Source organism: Urocampus carinirostris, chromosome 10 (genome assembly GCF_059441175.1).
Source record: "Urocampus carinirostris isolate Australia breed hairy pipefish chromosome 10, RoL_Ucar_1.0, whole genome shotgun sequence".
NCBI classification, from domain to species: Eukaryota; Metazoa; Chordata; class Actinopteri; order Syngnathiformes; family Syngnathidae; genus Urocampus; species Urocampus carinirostris.
Genome location: NC_142358.1, coordinates 24,427,984 through 24,450,988, shown reverse-complemented (window position 1 = coordinate 24,450,988; position 23,005 = coordinate 24,427,984). Strand labels below are relative to the sequence as shown.

The 23,005-nt window shown below is 38.0% G+C and overlaps 1 protein-coding gene across 1 annotated transcript in view; it reads left to right on the top strand.

The window, feature by feature from the left end:
- Positions 1-17,882: 17,882 nt before the first annotated feature.
- Positions 17,883-23,005, top strand: part of meis3 (myeloid ecotropic viral integration site 3) — a 40,314-nt gene continuing 35,191 nt past the window's right edge. The window contains exons 1-2 of the mRNA XM_088345883.1: positions 17,883-18,313; positions 18,551-18,642. Coding sequence (XP_088202009.1) covers positions 18,631-18,642 — 12 coding nt within the window. The 5' untranslated portion in view covers positions 17,883-18,313; positions 18,551-18,630. The remainder of the gene's footprint in view (positions 18,314-18,550; positions 18,643-23,005) is intronic.

The following is a 23,005-nucleotide window of genomic DNA, read 5'->3' as shown; positions in this document are numbered from 1 at the left end:
CTTTTTATTTTTTATTTTGTACAAATTGCCAGTATGTTCTAGAAAAGATGGACTTTTTATTTTTAAGTTCATCATCATTTTCCACATAATTAAATCAACTCAATGCTAAATTTAAGAAAAGCCTAATAGTCATCCGCTTATAGGGCTAGTGGTGTGAATAGTCGATGACTACTCGACTATTAAAATAGTCGTTAGTTGCAGGCAGCTCTAGGTACATGCATTATGCCCTTGTTGGATTGTTTTTGTGAGATCCTCTCCCATTGATACAAGCTGCTGTTATCTACTTAACCCCGGCGACCCTTCAGCGACTCTCAACTCACTGTGCTGCTTAAATTTTATCCTGTTTCTTTCTAAGATTGTAAATACGCACACAAACACACACACACACTATCGGGGTTATCAGCCAGCCCTTGCCGAGCGACAGGCATGCTTTTTCTCTCTGCATCCCGCAGCACTCCCTCCTTCTACTCCTCCTCCAGCCTGTCCTGTTGATCAATGAGGAAGTTCTTGGGCCTCAACTATTAATCAGAACCTATCGGCAATCTGTCCGCCGAGCCAACCAATCACGGCCTACTGACAGCTGGGCCATGAAAAATGTGCCCTGGCGTACTGAAGGGGGGTTTAGAGGTGGGGGTTATGAGTGGGGGAAGCTTAGATGAGAGAAAGGGGGTGACCGAGCACTTTGTGTCATCGGAGTCAGGTCACGGCTGCACAACTGCACTTTATCCACTTTACAGTGGATGCTTAACAGCATGTGGAACCCCTTGCCATCATATAGAGCAGTGGTCCCCAACCTTTCCTGTACCACGGTCCGGTTTAATGTCTTACGATCATCTCCCAGACTGGCCTAATGATAACATTCGTAGTAATAACATCATCAATAATAATAACCCTAGATGGGAGATAGTAATAATATAAACAATAATACAAAATAATAATAATAATATTAACATTAATAATAAGCCCAAATACACTGTGTAATTACTAAACCACTGGGGATGTAGACAACATACGAAAATATTTTATCTCATCATCTCACTTTTTCTATTCACGCTACCACAGAGAAAAATCGTAGTGTATGGAGAAAACAGAAACGACACATGGCTTGGTATCGGTCCGCAACCTGGTGGTTGGGGAACACTGAAATACAGTAGGTCACATCTCTGCGGATAGTTCATCATAATGTTTAATAGAACATCACTGAAGAAAGATCGCTTTGACACAATGATAAGAAGTATGTAAACAAAGGCCATGGCTTATTGGAAAGCTATCTTCTGGTCTGATTAGACACAGATTGATTCATTGTCCTCAGATGCTGTGACGCATGAGTGATGGCAACCAGGTGAGGAGTATAAACGTATTTGTGTTGTGCCTAATGTGAAGCATGGTGTTGGGAATGTCATGGTTTGGGGCTGCATGAGTACAACTGGAGTTGGGGAGTTGCATTTAATTGAGGAAAACATAAACTCAAGCATGTAGTTTGAAATACTGGAGCAAGGAGTAATCCCCTCCCTCCAGAAACTGGGTCGCGGGGCAATGTTCCAGCCTGACAATTACCCCAAGTACACTTTTAAAATGACCAAAGATTTTCTAAAGAGGGTAAAGGGCATAGATTGGCCAAGCATGTCACCAGATCTAAATCCAATGGAACATCTTTGGGGCATCCTCAGGCGAAAGGTGGAGAAGAAAAGGATCTCGAATATCCCCCAGCTCAGTCATGGAGAAGTGCATTCCAGTGGCAATTTATGAGGCTCTGGTGAAATCCATGGCCAGGAGGATTAAGGTGATTCTGCAAAATCATCGTGGCCACACAAAATATTGAACTTTAGGAACTTTTACTTAAGAGTGTACTCACTTATTTTTTATACTAGGGGTTTAACTACTAATGGCAATATTTTGAGTATTTTAGAGGGGAAAAATAATTTTCAATGCTATATAAGCTTTTTACAGACTACGTTTCATTGTGTCAAAGCGTTGTTTCATCAGTGTTGTTCACTTGAGCGTTATAATCAAATCTCTGCAGAAATGTGAGGGGTATACTCAGTTTTGTGACATACAGTAGGACACACATACAAAAAGTGTCCTCAGCGTTGTGGTTGTACTGCGGCGAAAGGCCAGCAAAGGTCTTGGAGGCCTTTGGTCACACCTCAAAAGCTTCATCAAGGCTCCACCGCCTCCCTTCTACATAATCACCGCTCTCACACTCATCCATTCACATCTTATTGCCATGATTAGATTATATCTAATGCTATTATGGAGCTCCCCATCTCCCTCTCTTCCCCTTTGTCCCACTCTCTCCGACATCATGGATTCCTTGCAGATCTTATTAGTGCGTGATGTGGGCCAGGTCTCCGCCTTTGAATTTATGAACCTTCAGACTTCTCTCCTTTAATCTTGCTGTCCTCCTCCATTCCCTTCCTGGATCTGTCCATCTATCACTCCCAGGGTTGGCTGGGCGGAAGAGTATTAATCCCTGCGTCCCATCTCTCACTCCTCTGGACAGGGAAGAAGATGAGGATGCAATGGGGGAGGGAGTAGAATTGGAGAGTGAGGGACCCCAGATTGCTTTTCATAATGTTTCCGCAGCATCGTGGCAATAAATTGCATGCAGATTTTCCCCGTCGTAGGTCATCAACGGCAGTTGTTTTGATAGCGCCAACAGGTACGGGTAGCAAGTGCACAGGTGCAAACGTGTGTGGGTGGATAACGTGCAAAATTTACAGTGGGCTTCAAAAAAACACTTGGCGCGCGTAGAACGGCTGTATAAAAATATGCTAATTTATGATTGGTATTGCCAGTGAGACATTGATTTAGCAGTAGTTTATTATCGAGCTTGCACTTTGCACTGATGCTGACTTGCATTGCATCCCTCCATCTGCATAGTTTATATTGGCTCTCATTTGGTTGAGCAATTATCAAGACCACGGACTGGTACCAGATTGTGGGGCCACACAGAAAAAAATCAAGTTCCTTTTTTTTAACTTTTACTATCACTTTGATTTTGATTTGACACCGCTACAGTCACAAAAGAGGTTTGAGTTGGCGCATTTGAATTAAAGTCTGTGTGGTTTGCATGGGTGTGTGCAGTTTCCTGTTGGAGATGCAACTTATCGAGGACCAATCCTGCCATATGTATAAATAAATAAATAAATAAATAAATAAATAAATAAATAAATAAATAAATAAATAAATAAATAAATAAATAAATAAACAAATAAATAAATAATAAATAAATAAATAAATAAATAAATACAAATTAATGCCATATAAATAAATGAATACATATATAAATACATGTATACCTAAATGTATGACAAAATGCAATGTATTTATATATTTATGCATTTTGCCATTTATTATTCTATTTACTTAATTCTGCATTTTTGTTGTGTATCCTGTGTTATATTTCGTTATATATTTTGTAGTGTATTTTCACAGCAAAATCTTAAATGAGGGGAGAATCAAGTAACTGAGCCGCCTTCTCACTTTGCTGTGATAAAATACGTGACAAAATAAATACCCTAATAAATAAATGACAAAATAAAAGACAAAACTGCATAAACTAATTAAGACATTGCATTCATGTTATATATTTGAGTGTATTAATGTGTTCATTTATTTATGGGACATGTATTTGTAGGTATTTATTCATATATCTATTTCTACATTTGGCAGAATCGGACCTACATACAACTGTAATGTTGGAAATGAGAATCCCCGCCTGGAAAAAGGTGTAGAGAAGGATGAATTAAACCTCTCAGTCTAGAGCAAATTGAGGGCAAACTAAGGCCCGCAGGACATATCCAGCCCACCAGGCTTTTTATCCAGGCCGTTAAACAAAAAAAAGTACTGCAAATTTTGGGGTGTTTTTGTCTTGTCCCCAGTGTCGCTTTGTGGCACCCTTCTCCCCAAATATAAATTAATTTTTCGTAGAACACTGTGTTGTGTATTGTTTACATTCGATAAGTGAATAAGTGAAAAAACAATGATAAAATAAGTAGATAAACAGTTCTTGCCCAATTTGCAGCTAACTTCCCTAACGTTAGTGAAGCTAGCTAGCTAGTAGGTTTATTCGGGTTTTAATATTGCAAAAGAGATCGCATAAGATGCTAGTTTGTTGTTTATTGTTTAGACTAGCACTATTTACATCACTGTCACTATCGGCCAATCGTGTTGTTGTCCTTTGATTCGAAACACTTTAGTGTGGATCTTCTTTTGTAACCTAGAAGATTCAATAAAACAAAGTGGCTCAGGGTAGAGCTTTCAGAAAGGGGTTGGAACTTTTTATCGGAGGTTTGAGCCCTTTACCTTGTTCCCCTTGCAAATTCAAAACCGATTAATGCCTTTTCACCTCTTTTGAATGTATACTACGCTTCTTATCACGAGCAAACAAAGTTCTGAGATATATTATGAGAGAACTATTTAAAACAATGGAAACATTTTGTATTCTATTTGGTGAAGCATCCGTGAATCTCTCTCTCTCTCTCTCTCTCTCTCTCTCTCTCTCTCTCTCTCTCTCTCTCTCTCTCTCTCTCTCTCTCTCTCTCTCTCTCTCTCTCTCTCTCTCTCTCTCACTCACTCTTTCTCTCTCTCTCTATCCATCTATCTATCTATCCATCTATCTATCTATCTATCTATCTATCTATCTATCTATCTATCTATCTATCTATCTATCTATCTATCTATCTATCTATCTATCTAGTTACCTATCTAGTTATCTAGCTATCTAGATATCTATCTACCTGTATACCAAAGCTATATCCTTCTAGTGGGAGGTGGCCAAAGTCATGAACACACTCACTTTCACCAAACAATCATTCCCCTTCGCTCTTCCCAACCTGACACCGAACATTAGGCCCACAACAAAGCAAGGGATGAGTTACTGTGCAACCGTTCATTATAGGAGAGGCCCAACAGCATGCACTGGTTTACCCCCTCCGCATCTTATGCGCCAATATCAGTCATTCTTAACTATCCTTCACTCTGCCATTCACATCAATCCCTGGGACCAGTCAATAAAATTTACAATAAATACATGAAAAAAAAGAAACAAAGAATAGATAAATTAAAGAACAAATAAAAGAGCAAATAAAGAATTTAAATATGATTTTTAATACTTTTTTGATAGAGCTGAGGTTTTGATTTTTGCTTCGGCCTCATGTAGGTTTTAGATCAGGAGATGGTGTAATAATGGTCTGTAGTCTGAAGAGCCCTTTGCGACTTCTTGTGATCAAGGTCCATACAAATAAACATGACTTGACTTGATTTGACTAGAGGATTTTTTTCTGTATTGAGCCCTGCAACGTTGCCATTTTTTAACTTAATGCGGCCCACCACTCAAAACATTTGTCCATCCCTAGCAGAAAGAATGGTCAGCTCCAGGCCACTACGTCACATTACAAAGATCATGCTTGATGGGTCTTCAATAGAGAAGTAAACAAATTAGAAGCCACGGAAAAACCTTTGCCGACGGAACAAAGATTGATCATTGCCGTTTGAAAGCCTATGTAGACGAAACGAGAAGCAGAGCACGGGGAAAACAGTACACCACCTCACTTTTGGCGAGGGTTGGTTTATTTTGGGAGTTTATATCTTTGATTGTTTGGCCCTCGGCTTGATGTGACATTTTGTGTCAAACGTTACAATAGCTATCAATGTGTGTTTCAATGAGTAGGTGCTGAAAGGTTGTTGCCCGTGCCATGTTATGTTGGTGGGATGTTACGAGGACACCAAAATAAAGCTGCACAACAATACACCTCAAATTACCTTAATAACTATTACTACTTTATTACAATTAGTAATGATATAATTATTAATGGTATTATTACTATTATAGAAAAAGTACAAACGTGTTTAATGCAGACCTTTGGGTGGACTGTGAAAATGTTGTCTGACATTAAACTGGTCTTTGGAATAGAAAAGTTTGAAAATCCCTGGTTTAAGGCCATCTAACCATGTACTCTCTTAACCAGCAATCAACTAACAATGGTTTTTATATACATATATAAATGAATTAATAACAAAACCTTCCATTCACTTATTAATAAACCTTTTTTGCTTGTTTTATTGAACATAATTAACATAAAGACACAATAAGTAACATACCTGTATTTGTATTGTATTTATTATCACATTTGTATTCATGTATTTTTTGATATTTTATGTATTTCTATTTCCTTAGGAGAAAAAACATTTATTTTTGCTTAAAAAAATATTCCTAAAATGAGCAAAATTGTATGCCATCTTCCACATAAGGTTAAACTTATTCAAAGAACTGTTCATGTTTTACAAAAAAACGCCATAATGCCTTCAAATAATAAAAATAATACCTATCTGGCAATGGGGAAAGATGTTTTTTTTTTCTTTTCTTGTTTGAAGCTTGGGCACCTGGGGAGGAGGTGCTGTGAAGAATTTTGGATAAGAGTATCAAATATATTTTTTCCTCATCAAGTGGGAAAGGTTTTGCAGTTTGTGTTGTTTCGAACATAATTCCTAAAATAAATTGAGAAAAACTACTTAAAATGAGGGAAATTGTCTTCCAACAGACAATAATGATTACGTTATACTGTACTAAACAACATTACTTTTTTTATGACGAAAACCTATGACCTCACTTTCCCTTGGATTATAAAACAACACCGGTCACAACATAAGTACAGTATTTTTCCGCAGTAGGAGGCAAACCGGATTATAAGGCGCAACGTTTAGAATCTTTTATGATATATTTTTTGTATATAGACGCATTGGACTATAGGGCGCATGGAATTAAAACTGCAGTGAGACCTACGGTTGCATAAATAAATGAATAAACACATTTGAATTAAAATGATTTATTTCATAGGACACAAATTTATATTATGATATCTGATTATACCACTAAAATTAACCAACTATCCTCATTTTGAAGTACCCACATTTTGGTCAGCTAAACAGCTAGTGAAAGATAAAATAACCAGACTTCTTTCTTTTAGTTGCTGTTTATTCAAACAATGGCCTCAAACTCTTATAACGTCATCGTAAAACTAAAAACAAAGTAAAAAAAAGTCCCGTTATCCTGCTAACTATACAGATAAGCTAAGCTAAGCTAAGATATTTCAATGTGTGTTCGAAGGTTAGTGTCTGATCTGCGTTGAAGTTCTGCGCCGTTCTTTTGTTTCCTTTTAGCAACAGTTAATGTGATAACCACAAGGGGACACTCAAAGACCACTCTACTGTATATGTTTCTCAAAGGCAGAACAGTTTACACTATGATGTATCACATAAATCATAATGATACCATTAACTCTATTTTCCGGTGGATAAGGTGCACAGGGACATTAGGCGAACTTCAAAATTTCTGGTCAATTTGTGTTTTTTAGGTGCACTTTATAGTCCCGAAAAAACGGTACTTAAAATGAGCAAGATTGTCTTCAAACAGACAATAAAGATGACTTTAAGGTTTACTACGCCACATTAAATTTTAGTGTGAAGAAAACCTTACACCTGACTTTCCCTTTAATTACAAAACAACGCCGCTAAACTTAAGTAAAACTGACATTTAATAAGGTGCTTCCATTTGGCGTCAAGGCTGCCGAGATGAGTTGGAACAAATAGAGTAAGGAAAAATAAATATACCTCGCTAGCATTTGTGGTAAAACCGACCCCCTCCATCCATGCCTGTGCACTGACAGGTAGATTAAGGGGCGTGATAGATGCCCCTCTCTCTATCAGCCTCTCTCCATCTCCTTGGCTCCCTCCGCCCTTTTCCTCCCCGCCATCCATCATGGCGGCTGCTGTAATTGCGGCTGCGTGGGGCTGGCAGAAGGAGCCTCCATCCATCTCCTTAACAACAAACAGTCATGAGGACGGATGGTGCTGCAGTCCCCAGTTAATCTCCATCTATAAGCGGGAGGCCGAGGATGCGGGGAAGGAGATGAAGAAAATAACACAAGAGAGAAAAGTAGTGTTGGCTTACTATAAACAAAAAGAGATGGAGAGGGGGACAACACGGAAAGATGGTGGAGGAAAAGGTCAACGCTCAAAAGCGTAAAAAATAGCGGCTGAGTAAAGAGAGTTATTTCTTGCATTGCGGGCGTGTTACTGAGAAAAACAAAGTAATTAGTTACAGTAACTAGTTACTTCATTTATAAAATAACTCAGTTAACCCCCCCCAGATTACTGACACCAAAATGTAGCGTGTTACTCCAAAAGGAACTATCTAGTTACATATTACCGAATATACTTGCATATTAGCCAACCCCTCCAAACTGCTTTAAAATAGCCACATAATAAAAGAACCATAAGAAAAGCTGTGAAAGCGGTAAATCCTTCATATTTCATGGCCTGTGCAATATTGAGGGCTTGCAAACAAACAGTTAGCTGAGACACTTCATATCCATTTTGCCTCTGGCCTTCAAACCATTTGATGAGCTCCTCCATTTCGGGGTTTGGTTCATGTTAATACCCCCTGCTTGCACGTTCGGCAAATAATCAGTTAATTCAAAATGTAACTCATTTTTTGGTGATTCCCGACACCAAAAAATAGCTTGTTACTCCAAAAGTAACCGTCCAGTTACAAATTACTATATATACTCGCATATACGCCAACCCCTTAAACTGCTTTAAAATAACCACATGAAAAAAGAACCAAAAGAAAAGCTGTACACCAACCTATGAAAGCATTTAACCCTTCATATTTCTTGGCTTGTGCAATATTGAGGGCATGCAAACAAACATTTCGCCGAGACACTTCATATCCATTTTGTCTATGGACTTCAAACCACTCGAAGATCTCCTTCTCCATTTCTGGGTTCTGTTCATGGTAATAGCCCCTGTTCGCGTGTTTGCCAAGTAGTTAGCTACAGTTACTAGTTACTTCATTTAAAATGTAACTGAGTTACTCCCAGATTACCGACACCCAAAAGTAGTGCGTTACTCCAAAAGTAATTGTTCAGTTACAAATTACGGTATATACCCGCGAAGTCCCCAAAATGCTGAAAAATAGAAACATAATAAAATAAATAAAACAAAACATGTCCACCAAAATGTGGAAACAGTGAACCCTTCATATTTCTTGGCTAGTCCAATCTCGAGAGCTTGTAAACAAACTCTTAGCCAAGACACTCTATATCTTTTTAATCTTTAGAAATTTAGCCTGTCTTGGAGTATTGCAAAAATAGTTTCACAAATAAAAAGACTAAAATTCAGCACCCTTTAACCACACTTAGTTTTGTCCAATTGATTTGAGGTTGGTTTGAGGGACCTGTATAAGCCACGCCCCCTTCTCCACACATCACCTACCATCCATTACTAGTGACACACAACCAGATATGCGCATACAAGATTACCCCCTGATTCAGCGTTTTATTTCAGCTTAGATACAAGTATAAACGGTAGGTAGAATATCTCTATGATGAGAAATTCAGTGCCCTCGTAGTGTTTGCTTGAGACGGTGCCACCATAACTTTATTCAGTTGTACTTTGTATGTAAACATAAACACGCCCACCCTTCAATTGATGTTGATGTTGTATGTGATAATATAAAAGATGCAATAGTGTTCTGTAGAGGACGTCACAATATGTGGTCTGCATTTAATGAGTAACGAAATAAGGTAGTAAAGTACCATGCAGTAGCGACAGTAAGCTTGCAAAATGTTAATAACGAGTTACAGTATTGGTTACCAAGACAAGTAAATGCGCTCCAGGAATGCGTTCCTGAATTCTTTGCTCACGTTTGCCCCATTTCACGTTGGTTTGTTGTTCCTGTGTAAGCCACGCGACCTTCCCCATGCACTGCCTAAAATTTGTTTCTAATAAGACACAACCAAATATGCACATAAAGCTGACCTCCTGAATTGTTTTATTTCTTAGTTTTAAATTGGGCTTGGATGTGAGTATTTATGGTGGGGAGAATATCTGCATGAGGAGAAAATCAGTGACCTCATACTCTCTGCTTAAGACGGCACCAATTTGACGACTGAGTTGTAGTTTCAGTTGTACTATTCAGTTGTACCCACCTTTTTTCAGCGGATTGAAGGTTGTATGTGAAACTATGCGTGAAGCAGTATTTTTCTGCTGTCAGAGGAACATCGCTTTAAGTAATGCAGTAATGTTTCATGTAGTAACAACAGTTGAGTTACTAATTTGTGTTAAATTTCGTTACAGAGAAAGGTAATTGTGTTCCAGTATCATGTTTCTTTGTCACATGCTAGTCACTGCTATTAAGGCATTCTTCTTCAGACTGGATCTGATTGTCAGCAGTGGAAAAGTACAAACTAGTACCAGGCAGTTTTCAAAATCAGATATGCAACTTGTATTCACCACTTAAAAGTAGCAGTGTATTGTAATTCAGATTCTATTATTTTTACTGAAGGTAAAAAGAATTCCTGCAATGCTGTGTAAGAGTCACAAGACATTCAATATTCATATTTTTGGGGGGCAATGACACGCATACAAAGAATAGTACCATCAGCACTTACGATGTTTAAAATCTTCTTGTTAGGGTTTGGTGCGCCTCCTTCCACCAGAGGGCGCACACTGGGAGCGAGTATGCCCAAACACCACACACCTGTCCGTAATTATCCTGACCTTTTATAATGAGATTTTGGTGGGTCATTTTCACTGTCATTGCTTCATCAGATTTTGCTTTAGTTTCCTGTTTCTGGTTTGGATATTTTGTTGGTTGTTTGCATCCACTTGTTCTTGTTTGTTAGTTTATTGATTGCATTTTAGTGCCACACAAAGTTTGTTAGTTTTGTTCCTGTTTTTTTGTAAGGATATTTTGTTAGTAGTTTCGTGCCTGCTTGTTTGCTACTTTGTTCCCTGCATTTCTAATTCATTCTTTGTTTTAGGTTGGGCTATTGTTATGCTGATTTGGTTTGGACATTTCATTTCATTTTTTTTTATTTTAACTTTGTTCCTGGTTTTATTGTCAAATTCCTTTCCTTATTTGGAAGATTTTGCCTCAGTTCTTGCTTCCTCTCTCTTGGCTCCATCACCCCCAAAACTCATCATAAGATATAAATATATGAAGGGGGAAATGTGCCAAACATCACAAATGATCATCTGCACTTCATGTATTAATGACAGTTAAGTTTTACATTTTTTAATAATGCTTTACAGTACTTGTCATAACTGAGGAAAGCTGTTGTGTAATTGTGTGTGCAACACAAAGGCAACTCTGAGGAAAAATTTGCAGACAAGCCTTGGGGCTGCGTAAGTCTGCATTTGTTGGTGAAGGAAATATGGAAGGCCAGGCAAAGGAGGGGCCAAAAATTTATGCCTGTGCAGCCAGATGACCCAGAAATTGGAGAGGCGCAGGCTCATAAAAATGCACTCCGCACCTAACCCCCCCTCCCCCTTACCCTTAACTTTTCCCCTTCTCTGTTTCTTTCCCTCAACTTCTCCTCCTGCACTCACCTCCACTCCCACTCTGGCATGCGAGTGGCAGAGGGTCACGCTTCTCTGATGTTTTGTGCAAGGTTTTCCAGGGGTCATGGCAGCCATATTTCCTTAATGACTGAGTCACGGGAGTCAACGAGGCTGGGTGGCCAGCCGGGTTCACCTCTCCTGCCACTCGGCCTCGGAGACTAAACACTGCCGTCGCTGGCTTTGCCCTGATTGAACGGCCTCACAACTCTTGTTTTTTGTCAACACAATCGGACGGTGTGGCAGTTTCCTCTCTGAGACGGTGAGAACAGTCTGGGAACTTCTCATTGCTACTAGAAGATCGTCAAAAATGTCTTTACGCATCACTGCTATGTTTTGTTAAGAGCAAATGTGTTGTGGAAAAGAGCAGCTTGCTGTTTTCCTGTGTGCCGCGCACTCTTGAAAGATTTGGTGACTGAGCACTGAAATGATCAAACATGTTTGATAGTTGACACCATTGACACAGCACTGTTTTCCTCCCAAAAGTGTTGGCGCAAAAAGCAAAATTCTATTGGGTTGGGGTCAAGGGCTTAAAGGGTACCCCCAAAAAACAAAAACCATACTAAAGACCGGACGAAAAAAAAATAGTGCAATTTGTTCACTTTGAGGTTTGCCTTGTCATGTTTTTCTTTACAGGCTTTTTTTGGGATAGGGGTTCGGTTTAATTGAATGTTTGACTACAGCTGATGAGTTTATAGTTTAGTAAACACACAAAATAAGGAGATAAGACATCAATGAATGTTGAACTCGCAAGGAGAACAGAAGAGGAATGTATTTTTAAATTGAATTTCCCCCTATGTTCCGGTCCGGAGCCTTCGCTCTGAAAATGCTGGTCTACTAGTGATCCCAAGAGCCAAGTAATCGGTAGGTTCGAGAGCGTTCTACATTTGGGCCCCGGTGCTGTGAAATGCCCTGCCCCCTGATATTCGATCTGCAACCTCAGTGGAAATGTTTAAATCTAGGCTTGAAAAACACTTATATTTTATAGCTTATGAATGACCTATATTTCATGTTGACAATATCTATGTATTGGTTGTTAATGCTACTTCCATTGCAACCTGGACATCCTGGAAGGGGGATTACCTGATGTGAGATCCATTCTCAAAATGTCTTCATTTTCCTCACGTTGAGGTTTTTGAGTTTTTCCTTTCCCTCCTGAAGGTTTTAGACCAGGGTATGGTGTAATAATAGTCTGTAGTTTGCTAAAATCTGTGGTCTCTGCAGGTCTTTACTTGTACATAAAACCCCCCACAATGCCAAATTCCTAATCTGTTCTAAAGGCACTCCCCTGAGCACGTTCTTTTTTATTAAATCTACGAAATTACAAAGGCCTGTGGAAATCAAAGAACAGCGACATTATTGATCAATAATGATGTCAACAGTGCATAATAGTCAAGTCAAGTCATGTTTATTTATACATCCCTTTATCACCAAGAGTCTCAAAGGGCTGCACATACAACAGATCATTTCTCCTTTTTCTCTTTCTCTTTTCCCCTCTCTTTTTCTATTTCTCTGTCCCTCTCCCTTTTCCTCTCTCTTGTTTTTTTCCTCTCTTTTTCTCAATATCCCTTCTTTCATTTTCTTCCTCTTTCTCATTTTTCTCTTTCACGGTTACTCCTTTTCTCCCTACTTCCTTTCTCTGTATCTCTCTCTTTCTCTGTTTCTCTCTGTTTTTCCACTCTCTCTCTTTGTCCCCTATCTACGAGTCCGGCCCCCAGAGAGCTCCTTTCCACCAGTGGAATTTGGTTTCTCAATCAGTAAGAGTAATTCGAATAAATTGTAAGTTTCCATCAAATGAATGTCCCATCAATTAAAGTACAGTAATCCAGAGTCATAATAATGAACAACGATGAGGTATAATAGAGAAAATAACAAACTGCCATCCTATGGAATATTCTTTGGAGGTATCCAATATTAAAAACTGAACAAAAGTACCTTGAGTTGCAATTTGTTTTGTATTAAATGTTCTATATAAAGAAATTTCATTTCAATGGGTTAGTTATTGCTAACCGCATTAATTTAGAAAAAAGTGGTATCAAACTACCTTTATTATTGTAAATGACAAGTGTCAGTGCATTGTTTTTTTTTTTAATTTCAACATTTTTAGATTTTCAGTTTAAAATATCAAAATAGAAATCAAGATACATAATCTATCGCACCTAAATAAAGTATGAATTCCACTTAAGATCTATATTCCTGCCTATACACATTCTCATTGCAATTCCGGGAAGTGCCTTAACTATTGCAGTTCTACATAAAAATGGTAGTAGATTTTTTTAAAATCTCAGTTAAACAAAATCAAAAACTAAGTAATGTGGTTGTGCAATAGAACACAAATGGAACCACAATGTTCAACCTTTTTCAGATGACACTTTGGAGATTTAGTTTAAAGTGCAAATGCCAAACGCATGGCCCGTGGGCCAGCAGTGGCTTGCCACGTTAGTTTACGGGTCACCTGAAAGCAAATTGTACGTCCGTCTTTCAAACTGTGTACAACAATACCAGTAGTTTTACTTCGATTATGTGAATTAAAGTGAACATTCTTCCTAAATCTTCTTATTTTAAACTACATCTGTTGCTTCATGCACGCATTTATATTATATCATATTTCATATTCTATATTTATAGTCAAGATGACTCTATGGAAAGCACAATTGTCTCAAATTATATATATATATATGATATATGATTTATATATATGATTTATATATATATATATATATATATATATATATATATATATATATATATATATATATATATATATATATATATATATACAGACAGATGATTGCAAACTACAGCCTTTTATTAAACCATCCCCTGATCTAAAACATCCATGAAGGCAAGGAAAACCTCAAAACTTCAGCATGTGAATAATGAAGAAACTTGAGAACTTGACATTTCCCATACATAATGTAAGATCATTTTATTCGTGTCAGGAGTTATTTTCTTTATTTCATTGCCCTCAAATAAAGTATCATACATATAAGTTGTTTTAGTAAATTTGAAAAAATAACTAAGAACAGGGCAGCACGGCGGCACAGTGGTTAGCGCTTGTGCGGCACAGTTCATGTCATGGGAACCTGTCGTGGGTTCAAATCCAGCTCCAGACTTCCTGTGCGGAGTTTGTATGTTCTCCCCGTGCTTGCGTGGGTTTTCCTCCCACGTTCCAAAAACATGCATTTCAGGTGAATTGGCCGGTCCAAATTGTCCATAGGTGTGAATGAGCGAATGAGTTGTCTCTCCCTGTGTGCCCTGCGATTGGCTGGCAACCAGTTCAGGGTGTCCCCTGCCCACTGCCCAGAGATGGCTGGGATGGGCTCCAGCTTCCCCCCCCCGACCCTAATGAGGATAAGCGGTACGGCTAATGAGATGAGATGAGAACTAAGAACAAACAAGGTAAAATCAGACATTTTACTTTATTTTAGGTATTTATTCAAATTGGTAAAATGATGTATTTTTCTCATTTTTATATAAATAAATAAAACTAGTACTGTAGCAGTAATACAGTGTTACAAAAGTACAAAAAAATACATAAATTAAGAATTAAAAAAATACACTTCGAATGATCAAAGATTGCATTATGGATTAACTATTTCACACTGTCCCTTTAAGAATCTAAACGCATTGGTTCTACATCAGTAGTTAGCCGCTCAACCTGGAAATAAGCACTGATTTGAAAAACGCAGCGGGAGATTCAAAACCAGCTCAATAACAGTGCGATTAAAGATAATCTTTTTTAACTGTGTGTTAACTTTTTCGAGATACCATCGCGCCGTGTATGAGGGGCTTAGCGCTGTGATCAACCCTCGCGGGGAAACCAGCACCCCACCGAGTAAAGAGGACCCCGGGGGCCCTTGCTGCATGAGGGGCCCCATGCACGCTCAAACTTGGGGCCGCCCACAGCCCGGCCGTCCATTGAAGTGCGGCCGCCTGTTGGCCCTTCGCAGCAGGAACCAACAAAGAGAAACGTTTTGAATAATTATGATGTTACTGACGTGTCATTAACAACACAAGCTCTTCTTCTCCCTTTCAAACCACGTGGGTGAGATGTTTGCTCTTCTTTTTGGAGAGTGAAAATAAAAGTTTGGCACCAACGGAGGAAGGGCGACATTTGGGCTGTGTCAAAAGGTTGGCCCCTTCAGGATATATGCGGACAATAAAACACTTTAAAAGCTATTATCAGCGTTTAAATTCCACGTCACCGAGCACACTTTAACTTTATTTACGAGGCACAAAGCATCCCAACCTTTACCGCAATTAGCTTCCTAATTAGCTTTTAGAACAAATTGGCCCCCGAGTGCACAAATTATGACAGATTGCTTCATGTTAATGCGAGACAAAATGCATCATGCGTGAACAAAGTCATCTGTGCATCTCATTAATTGTTCTCATGTAAGACCTGAAAGAAATACACTTATCTTGGCAAGGACGCGATTCAATGAAAAGGGAACGAGTGAGGGGTAGTGATGGGCCGTTCAAGAACGAAACGGATTTATGAGCCCGACTCTCTGAAGTGAACGACAAGTCCCAGCTCCCTATCAATAAGGAGCCGGCTTCCTTTGAAACCCTTTCTCTCGTTTCTCTCTCTCTTTCTCTTGTGCTCTCTTCTCTCTTTGTTCTCTCTATACATCTTTATCTCTATCAATGTGTCCCTTTCTTTGTCTCGCTCTTCATGCCTCCCCCTTTCTCTATTCTTCTCTCTCTCTCATTTTCCCTCTCTTTCTTTCTCTCCATGTTTCTTTCTTTACCTCTTTTTTTCTTTAGATACTTTCCTCTCTTTCTATTGTTTGCTCCCTCTCTGACTCTCTCTGTCTTTCTTTCCCCCTCTCTCTCTTTCTCTTCATTTATTTCTTTGTTCTTCTTTGGATTTTTAAACTTCTTTTTGTTATTTTCATATCCGGCCCCCGTTTTTATCCTTTTCATTTTTGTTTCCTAATTTTTCATTTTGTCCCCTTGTTTTTACTCTTTTACTTAATTATTTTTTTCCTTTTACCCGCTAGCTTTTTGCTTCTTTTTCTTTTTTCTTCTTGTATTTCTTTTTTACTGTGCTTTTTCCCTTTTTTGCTAGTGTCTTCTTTTGTTTTTCCTGCCTTTTTTTTCTTTTAAGTCAGTTTCTTTTTTTCATTTTTCATTTTTTTGCTTTATTTTTGCACCTTTATTAAAGGTATTTCGTGCATAATGTAACTTAACTCTCGTGTTGTTTAAGGGCCATCTTACACTTTTTACACAGCTTCATGGAAATGTAAATAAAAAACAAAATATAATTTTGACTACTTTTGGGACAAATAAAAAATTTGGAAATTTGGAGGCCTGCCTCACTGAGATAAAAGAGTGAATGTCACTCAATTTCTTGCGTCTTAACTCTGAAAAGACCGAAATGTTAGTCATTGGTCCATCTAAATGCCGTGACTTATTCTCAAAAACTGCTGTGAACATTGACAAATGTCACATCACACAGAGTGACTCAGTTAAAAATTTAGGTGTCATATTTGACCCTGATCTAACCTTTGAGATGCATGTAAAGAAAATTACTAGAACCGCTTTCTTCCATCTTCGTAACATTGCCAAAATCCGTTCAATACTGTCTCAGTCTGATGCGGAAACTATAATTCATGCATTTGTTACCTCCCGTCTCGATTACTGTAATGCACTACTCTCCGGTCTCCCGAAGTCCAGAATCAAGTCTCTTCAGCTAGTACAAAATGCCGCAGCGAGGCTTTTAACTAGGACAAAAAAGTACGATCACATAACACCGATTTTGGCTAACTTGCACTGGCTCCCAGTTAGCCAAAGATGTGACTTCAAGGTTCTCTTAGTATTGTACAAAATCATACATGGACTTGCTCCCTCTTATCTTTCAGATCTGATTTGCCCCTATGTCCCGGTCCGAAGCCTACGATCTGAGAGTGCCGGTCTTCTGGTGATCCCGAGAGCAAAGAAGTGTTCTGCTGGTTCGAGAGCGTTCTCCATCCGGGCACCGGTGCTGTGGAATGCTCTTCCTCCTGAGATCCGGTCTGCAACCTCAGTGGGAATGTTTAAATCTAAACTTAAAACTCACTTCTACTCCATTGCATATGAATAATAACCTACTCTTCTTGTCGGCTGAAAAATAGTCTGTGTAACATAGTGTACTAGTGTACTAATCTGTGAAGCCCTTAGAGACTTATTGTGATTAAGGGCTATACAAATAAAAATGACTTGACTTGACTTGACTTAAAAAAAAAGTTATTAAGGTAAATGAAATAAAACTCAGGGTATCTTTTCTGGGGGTTTAACAACACAACAGCGGGTCTTTTTGATTCGAAAACAACAGGAGGGTCGAAGGAACAAATACAATCCGAGGAGCCGTTTGGGGCAAAAAAAGAGCCGGCTCTTTTTTAACGAGTCGAACTGAAAGAGCCGCTTCTCTAAAAAGAGACGGATTCCCCATCACTATTAGCAAGGGTGCGATTGAAAAGAAAAGAGAAAAGAGTGTGGGGTCTTCTCTGGCGTGATAAACAGGAGGAGGAGTAAAAAGAGGAAAAAAGGAAGAGGCGGGAGGACTGAAAGACTGAGAGGGGGGGCAAGAGACCCCGTCGCGTTTTGACCCTCCGAAACCTTCCCGCACACCGCCACCATCATCACGCCTCCTCCTTCCTCTCCTTCTTCAGACTCCAACGCTATCGCTCCTTCCCACTCGTGACATTTGCGTGGACCACAAGCAAAGGGACGCTCGCGATCTCTCTTTTGGAACCTCTTTCGGAGCCTTACCCTTCTCCCCACAGCGGCGAGCATCCCACTCGGCTCGAAGCCGGAGCAAGAGGCGCACTAAGCGGGTGGCAAAGGTCTCACGAGCAGCCTCCGCTCTCCGGACTTAAAAAAAAACGACTCGGAAGCCAACTGGGAGATATTTACGTCTAAGGTGGGATTTTTCGCACCACTATCATTAATTTTAGTGCATTCTCCCCGTTGTAGCTTTTTATAGCATTCAAGCTATAGAAGCGTTTATTGCCACTGTGCACGTTGTAACCCCCCTCGGATGCTATATGTCTTTATTTACGAGCTCAAACTGCCACATTTCCCTGCCATGAAATTGCCAATGCACGTATTGAAAAGGAAACGAGCTGTTACTGAATGTCTTTGGAAATATTTCTTGCAGTGGGGGAAGAGGCTCAGCCTGCTGGACAGTAGCCGGGCAGTGCATCATCATCTCGGAGGGAGGACCGACTGGCGAGTCGCATGGAGAAGAGGGTAAGTCCCGCTTTCGTTTGAGATGTGTGCTGAATTTATTTTACTCGTGTTAATTGAACTCCAAAAATATTTGGGATGGCAGAAAGTGAAAACTTAATTTCGACAGTTTGTGCCTGCAGTGGTCAAACTTTTAGAGTCCACAAATTTGACCAGGGGCTCCGGTTTGGAGACCTATCCAACATTTGTATTTATGAATAAATAGACATGCAGACATCTACGTGTTATATTTCTTTTTTATTGTCATTTTTAAATAGATTTATCTAATCCAATTATTTTAAAACACACGAGAGAAAAATAATGTTAGGACCCTGTTTTAAGCCCTTAATTTGATATTTAGTTTTGTCGTGTTTCTGTAGTAATACTGTTAAAGTATTTTTATTTAATTCCGACAATTTACACATGAGTGGGCAAACTTGGGCTAACTTTTGGAGTGTCGTTCTGCATTGGGTTAAAAAAATGGAATGAGGGTCACGGGTCTGAAGACCTATACAGTTTTTCTCATTTGTATTTATACTTTAATATACATGCAGGCATCTACATATTATTTTTCAAATATTTGTTTTTAAACAGCTTCTTTTGAAAAGCTCAGAATTTCCACAAAATAATATGTTTTAAGAATTTAATTTGATTTTTAGTTTTCTATTATTTCTATGGCATTTTGTAGTATTTCTGCAGTATTACTCTAGTAGTATTTTTGTCGTATTTCTGGAGCTTTTTTGTAGTGTTGCTTCAGAAGTATTTATTTCTCTGGCATTTTTGTAGTATGACAGCGGTAGTATTTTTCTAACATCTCTGTAGATTTTCTGCAGTACTATTTCTGCAGTAATTTGTTATATTTCTGTAGTAGCATTTCTGTGTTTTTATAGTTTTACTATAATAGTATTTTTGTTGCATTTCTGGAGTATCTCTTTGTTCTTTACAGAATTAAAAGAAAATCATATATTAGGTCCTTGTTCTCAATCACTAAGTTTGATATTTAGGTTTGTAGTAATTTTGTTGTATTTTTAAGTTAAAGCAACATAATGTATTAGGTCACTGTTTAAGCACTTAATTTGATATTTTATTTTGTATTATTTCTTATTAAACATTTTTTTGTAGTATATCTGTAGTACTACTTTAGTCGTTTTTTTAGTAGTATTTCTGGAGCTCTTTTGTAGTGTTACTTTAGTATTTCTGTGACATTTTTGTAGTATTTCTGTAGGAGTATTTTGTAGTATTACATTTTTGTAGTAGTATTCGTGTAGTAATTCTGTAGTAGTATTTTTGTAGCATTTCTGTAGTATTTTGTTCTATTTTAGTATTAAAGCAAAATAATATACAGGGTGTTTCAAAATATTTAATATCCTTATAATTATATTATTTAATAATTATAATAAATAAACGTATTTCCTTGTACTAACTCACATACATAATATGTATATAAAGAGAAAAAAAAGTATAGTAATCTGCTGGAGACTGTTACCCAAGATATGCTTCAGCGTGTTTGGCAGGAGCTGGATTACTGACTTGACGTATGCCGTGTCTCAGGCGGTACGGCTATTAAACATTTGTAAAATCGTTCACATAATCCACATACTTTTGAATTTCTTTTTGAGATTATATAAATCTTATCATCTTCATCATTACTACGTTTTAATTCAATTTGCCTTAACCGTGTACTTACTGTAATATTTTAATTTCAAAGGATATCACTTTTTTTGAAACAGGCATTATTAGGTCCCTGTTTTAAGCACTCAATTTGCTATTTAGTTTTGTAGTATGTTTGTAGTATTTCTGCAGTAGTATTGTCATAGTACTTTTGTAGTATTTACATTGTAGTATTTTATAGTACTACTGTAATAGTATTTCTGCTGTAGGACTGTTGTAGTATTTTCTAGTATTTCTAGTGTAGTATTTCATAGTACTACTGTAATAGCATTTTGTATGGAGTATTACTGTTGTAGTATTTTTGTAACATTTCTGTAGTATTTCTTATTTTATTGTTAGATTTAAACACAAATAACATATTAAGTCCTTGTTTTTAACCACTAAGCTTGATATTTAGTTTGGTAGCCATTCAGTTGTATTTTTGTAGTACTTCTGTAGTAGTATTTTTGTAGTATACACACAAAAGGGACAATGGGGATAAAGCTGGAACCCAAAACATGTTTTTCATTAGTAGTATATTATTCACTATCAGATATAAACTCTTGTGATATTGTCATCATTTTTGTTCGGCGGTCCGGATTAAAAAATATGTGACCCGTGGGCCGTTGTTTGCCCACCCCTGGTTTACACCAACCCAAAGGCCCAGTGAACCCAGAGGTGTGCTGACCGAAGCGCCTGCAAAATTGGTTTGTGACCTTTACGAATAAGCAATAAAAAATTAAACTAAAAAGAAAACATGCGCAATTTCTGAGGCTGGGAGGATTCGTCTGCTTGCACTATGCTAGGGGTCAGCAACCTGTGGCTCTACAGCCACATGTGGCTCTTTAGTGGTGCTCTACTGGCTCCCTGGAGCTTTTTAAAAAAATGTTTGAAAATGGAAAACAAAAACGAGGGACACGCATTTTTTTGCAATAAAGTTTCAGTAAGAAGAACTGCATTTTCTAATGTTTTAAAAATGTAAAATATAAATATTTGATATTAAGTAACACACTTTTATGTATGAATCTCTATTTTGTTTTGATTTGAAAAAGGCTTGTCATTTTTGTGAGGCTTGAGCTTGGGCTGCATCAACGAATCGATAAAATGAATGGGAATTGATTATTAAAAGGGTTGGCGGTGAATTTTATCATCGATTTGTTGTATCGTGCGATTTTCTGCTACACTCAACATGTTAAATCAATGCATATAAGAGTGCATTGCATTTCATGTGACGCTGAGAGGGCATGCTTGTAGTACTATTTTAATCCAGCAGAGGCGGACTCATTTTGTTTTCCCGTGACAAATTTGTAGTGGCACCTTGGTCTGACAGGGGGCGCCTCGAAACCGTATTTTAAAGCATTCGTGAATGAATGGTCTTTATTGCATAACAAAATTAGAGGGCTTCTCCTTGCAATTCAAGTATAACTAAGTAATAAGGCAGACAAGTGCAAAAGGATAAAAACGTTAAAAATGCCCGCGGTCCTCTTGATAAGACGAAGTACTTGCATTCTCCTCTGATGTAGCCTCTTTTTTTGCACAGAATAAAAAGTATATTTCATATTTGCAGCATACCTTTTCATGTATTTTTGTTTATTGTGAAGCCATTTGCCCAACACTTGGATTTTTTTCTCATTTTATTTCATAAAGGATTCTGTGGTTTTGTGCACTGTTTTCCCATCCGTCCAAAACTTCAATATTTGAACGAAGAGTAGGAAATAAAAAATGTGTTCTTTACTAATCCATTTTATCCACGAATCAAAAAAATAATAGACCGATTCATTCATTATTAAAACGATCATATGTTTCAGTCTTAGCTCCAGCCATTTTTTGTGGTTGTTTTATTTAGTCTGCTATGGCTCTTTCAACAATTAGGGTTGTCGTTCCCTATACTACGCAAAAAGCACACAAGGGTTAGATAGTGTGGGTCATTGCGAGGAGGAGAGCAGGGGCGGCTGTTCAACTCAGTAAGTAGGTCACCTTTTTTGCTACACTGATTCAGAGGCATGGAGCAGGAGAAGTGAGGCTGCGGGCTGAGACCTCATAGAGGAGGGGAGCAATTAGAGATGGGCATGCATGCACACACACTAAACATTAAAACTAATATTTAATTGTATTAAGAAGTGTGATTGAGTATTTAAGCTGTTGCTGCTTTGAGTTGACGACTAGAGTCCAAAAGCAACCTTTATTTTTTGTCATGTGACAGTTAAATTATCCAGAAATCCAGTAAAGGTCATTAAATAATGCAAACCTGCAAACTTATCTTTTCGCCATATTTTATACGTTTCTTTTGGATAATTTGTTGTTGTGTACGCCAGTGCTCTGCACCCCTTTCTGTACCATGGACCGGTTTAATGTCTGACAATATTAAACATAAGTAATAATAACAATAACAATAATAATACATGCAACAATACTGAGCCTAAATTAACCGTGTTATCACTATACCAGTGGTTCTTAACTGGTCTGATTTGTAGACCCACCATTCCACCGTAATGACAAGCTGCAACCAAAATCAAGAAAATAATTACACTTCTCAAAATTATCAAATGAAGGGGTTGTGCAGTTGAAAGCTAAGATAATAGAATAAATTAACCTGTTTTCAACAACAAAATGACCAGTGAAGTAAAGTCATTTTTATTTGTATAGCCCTTAATTACAAAGTGTCTCAAAGAGCTGCACAGAGCACAGATTATTGCAAACAAACCACAGACTATTATTACACCATCCACTGATCTAA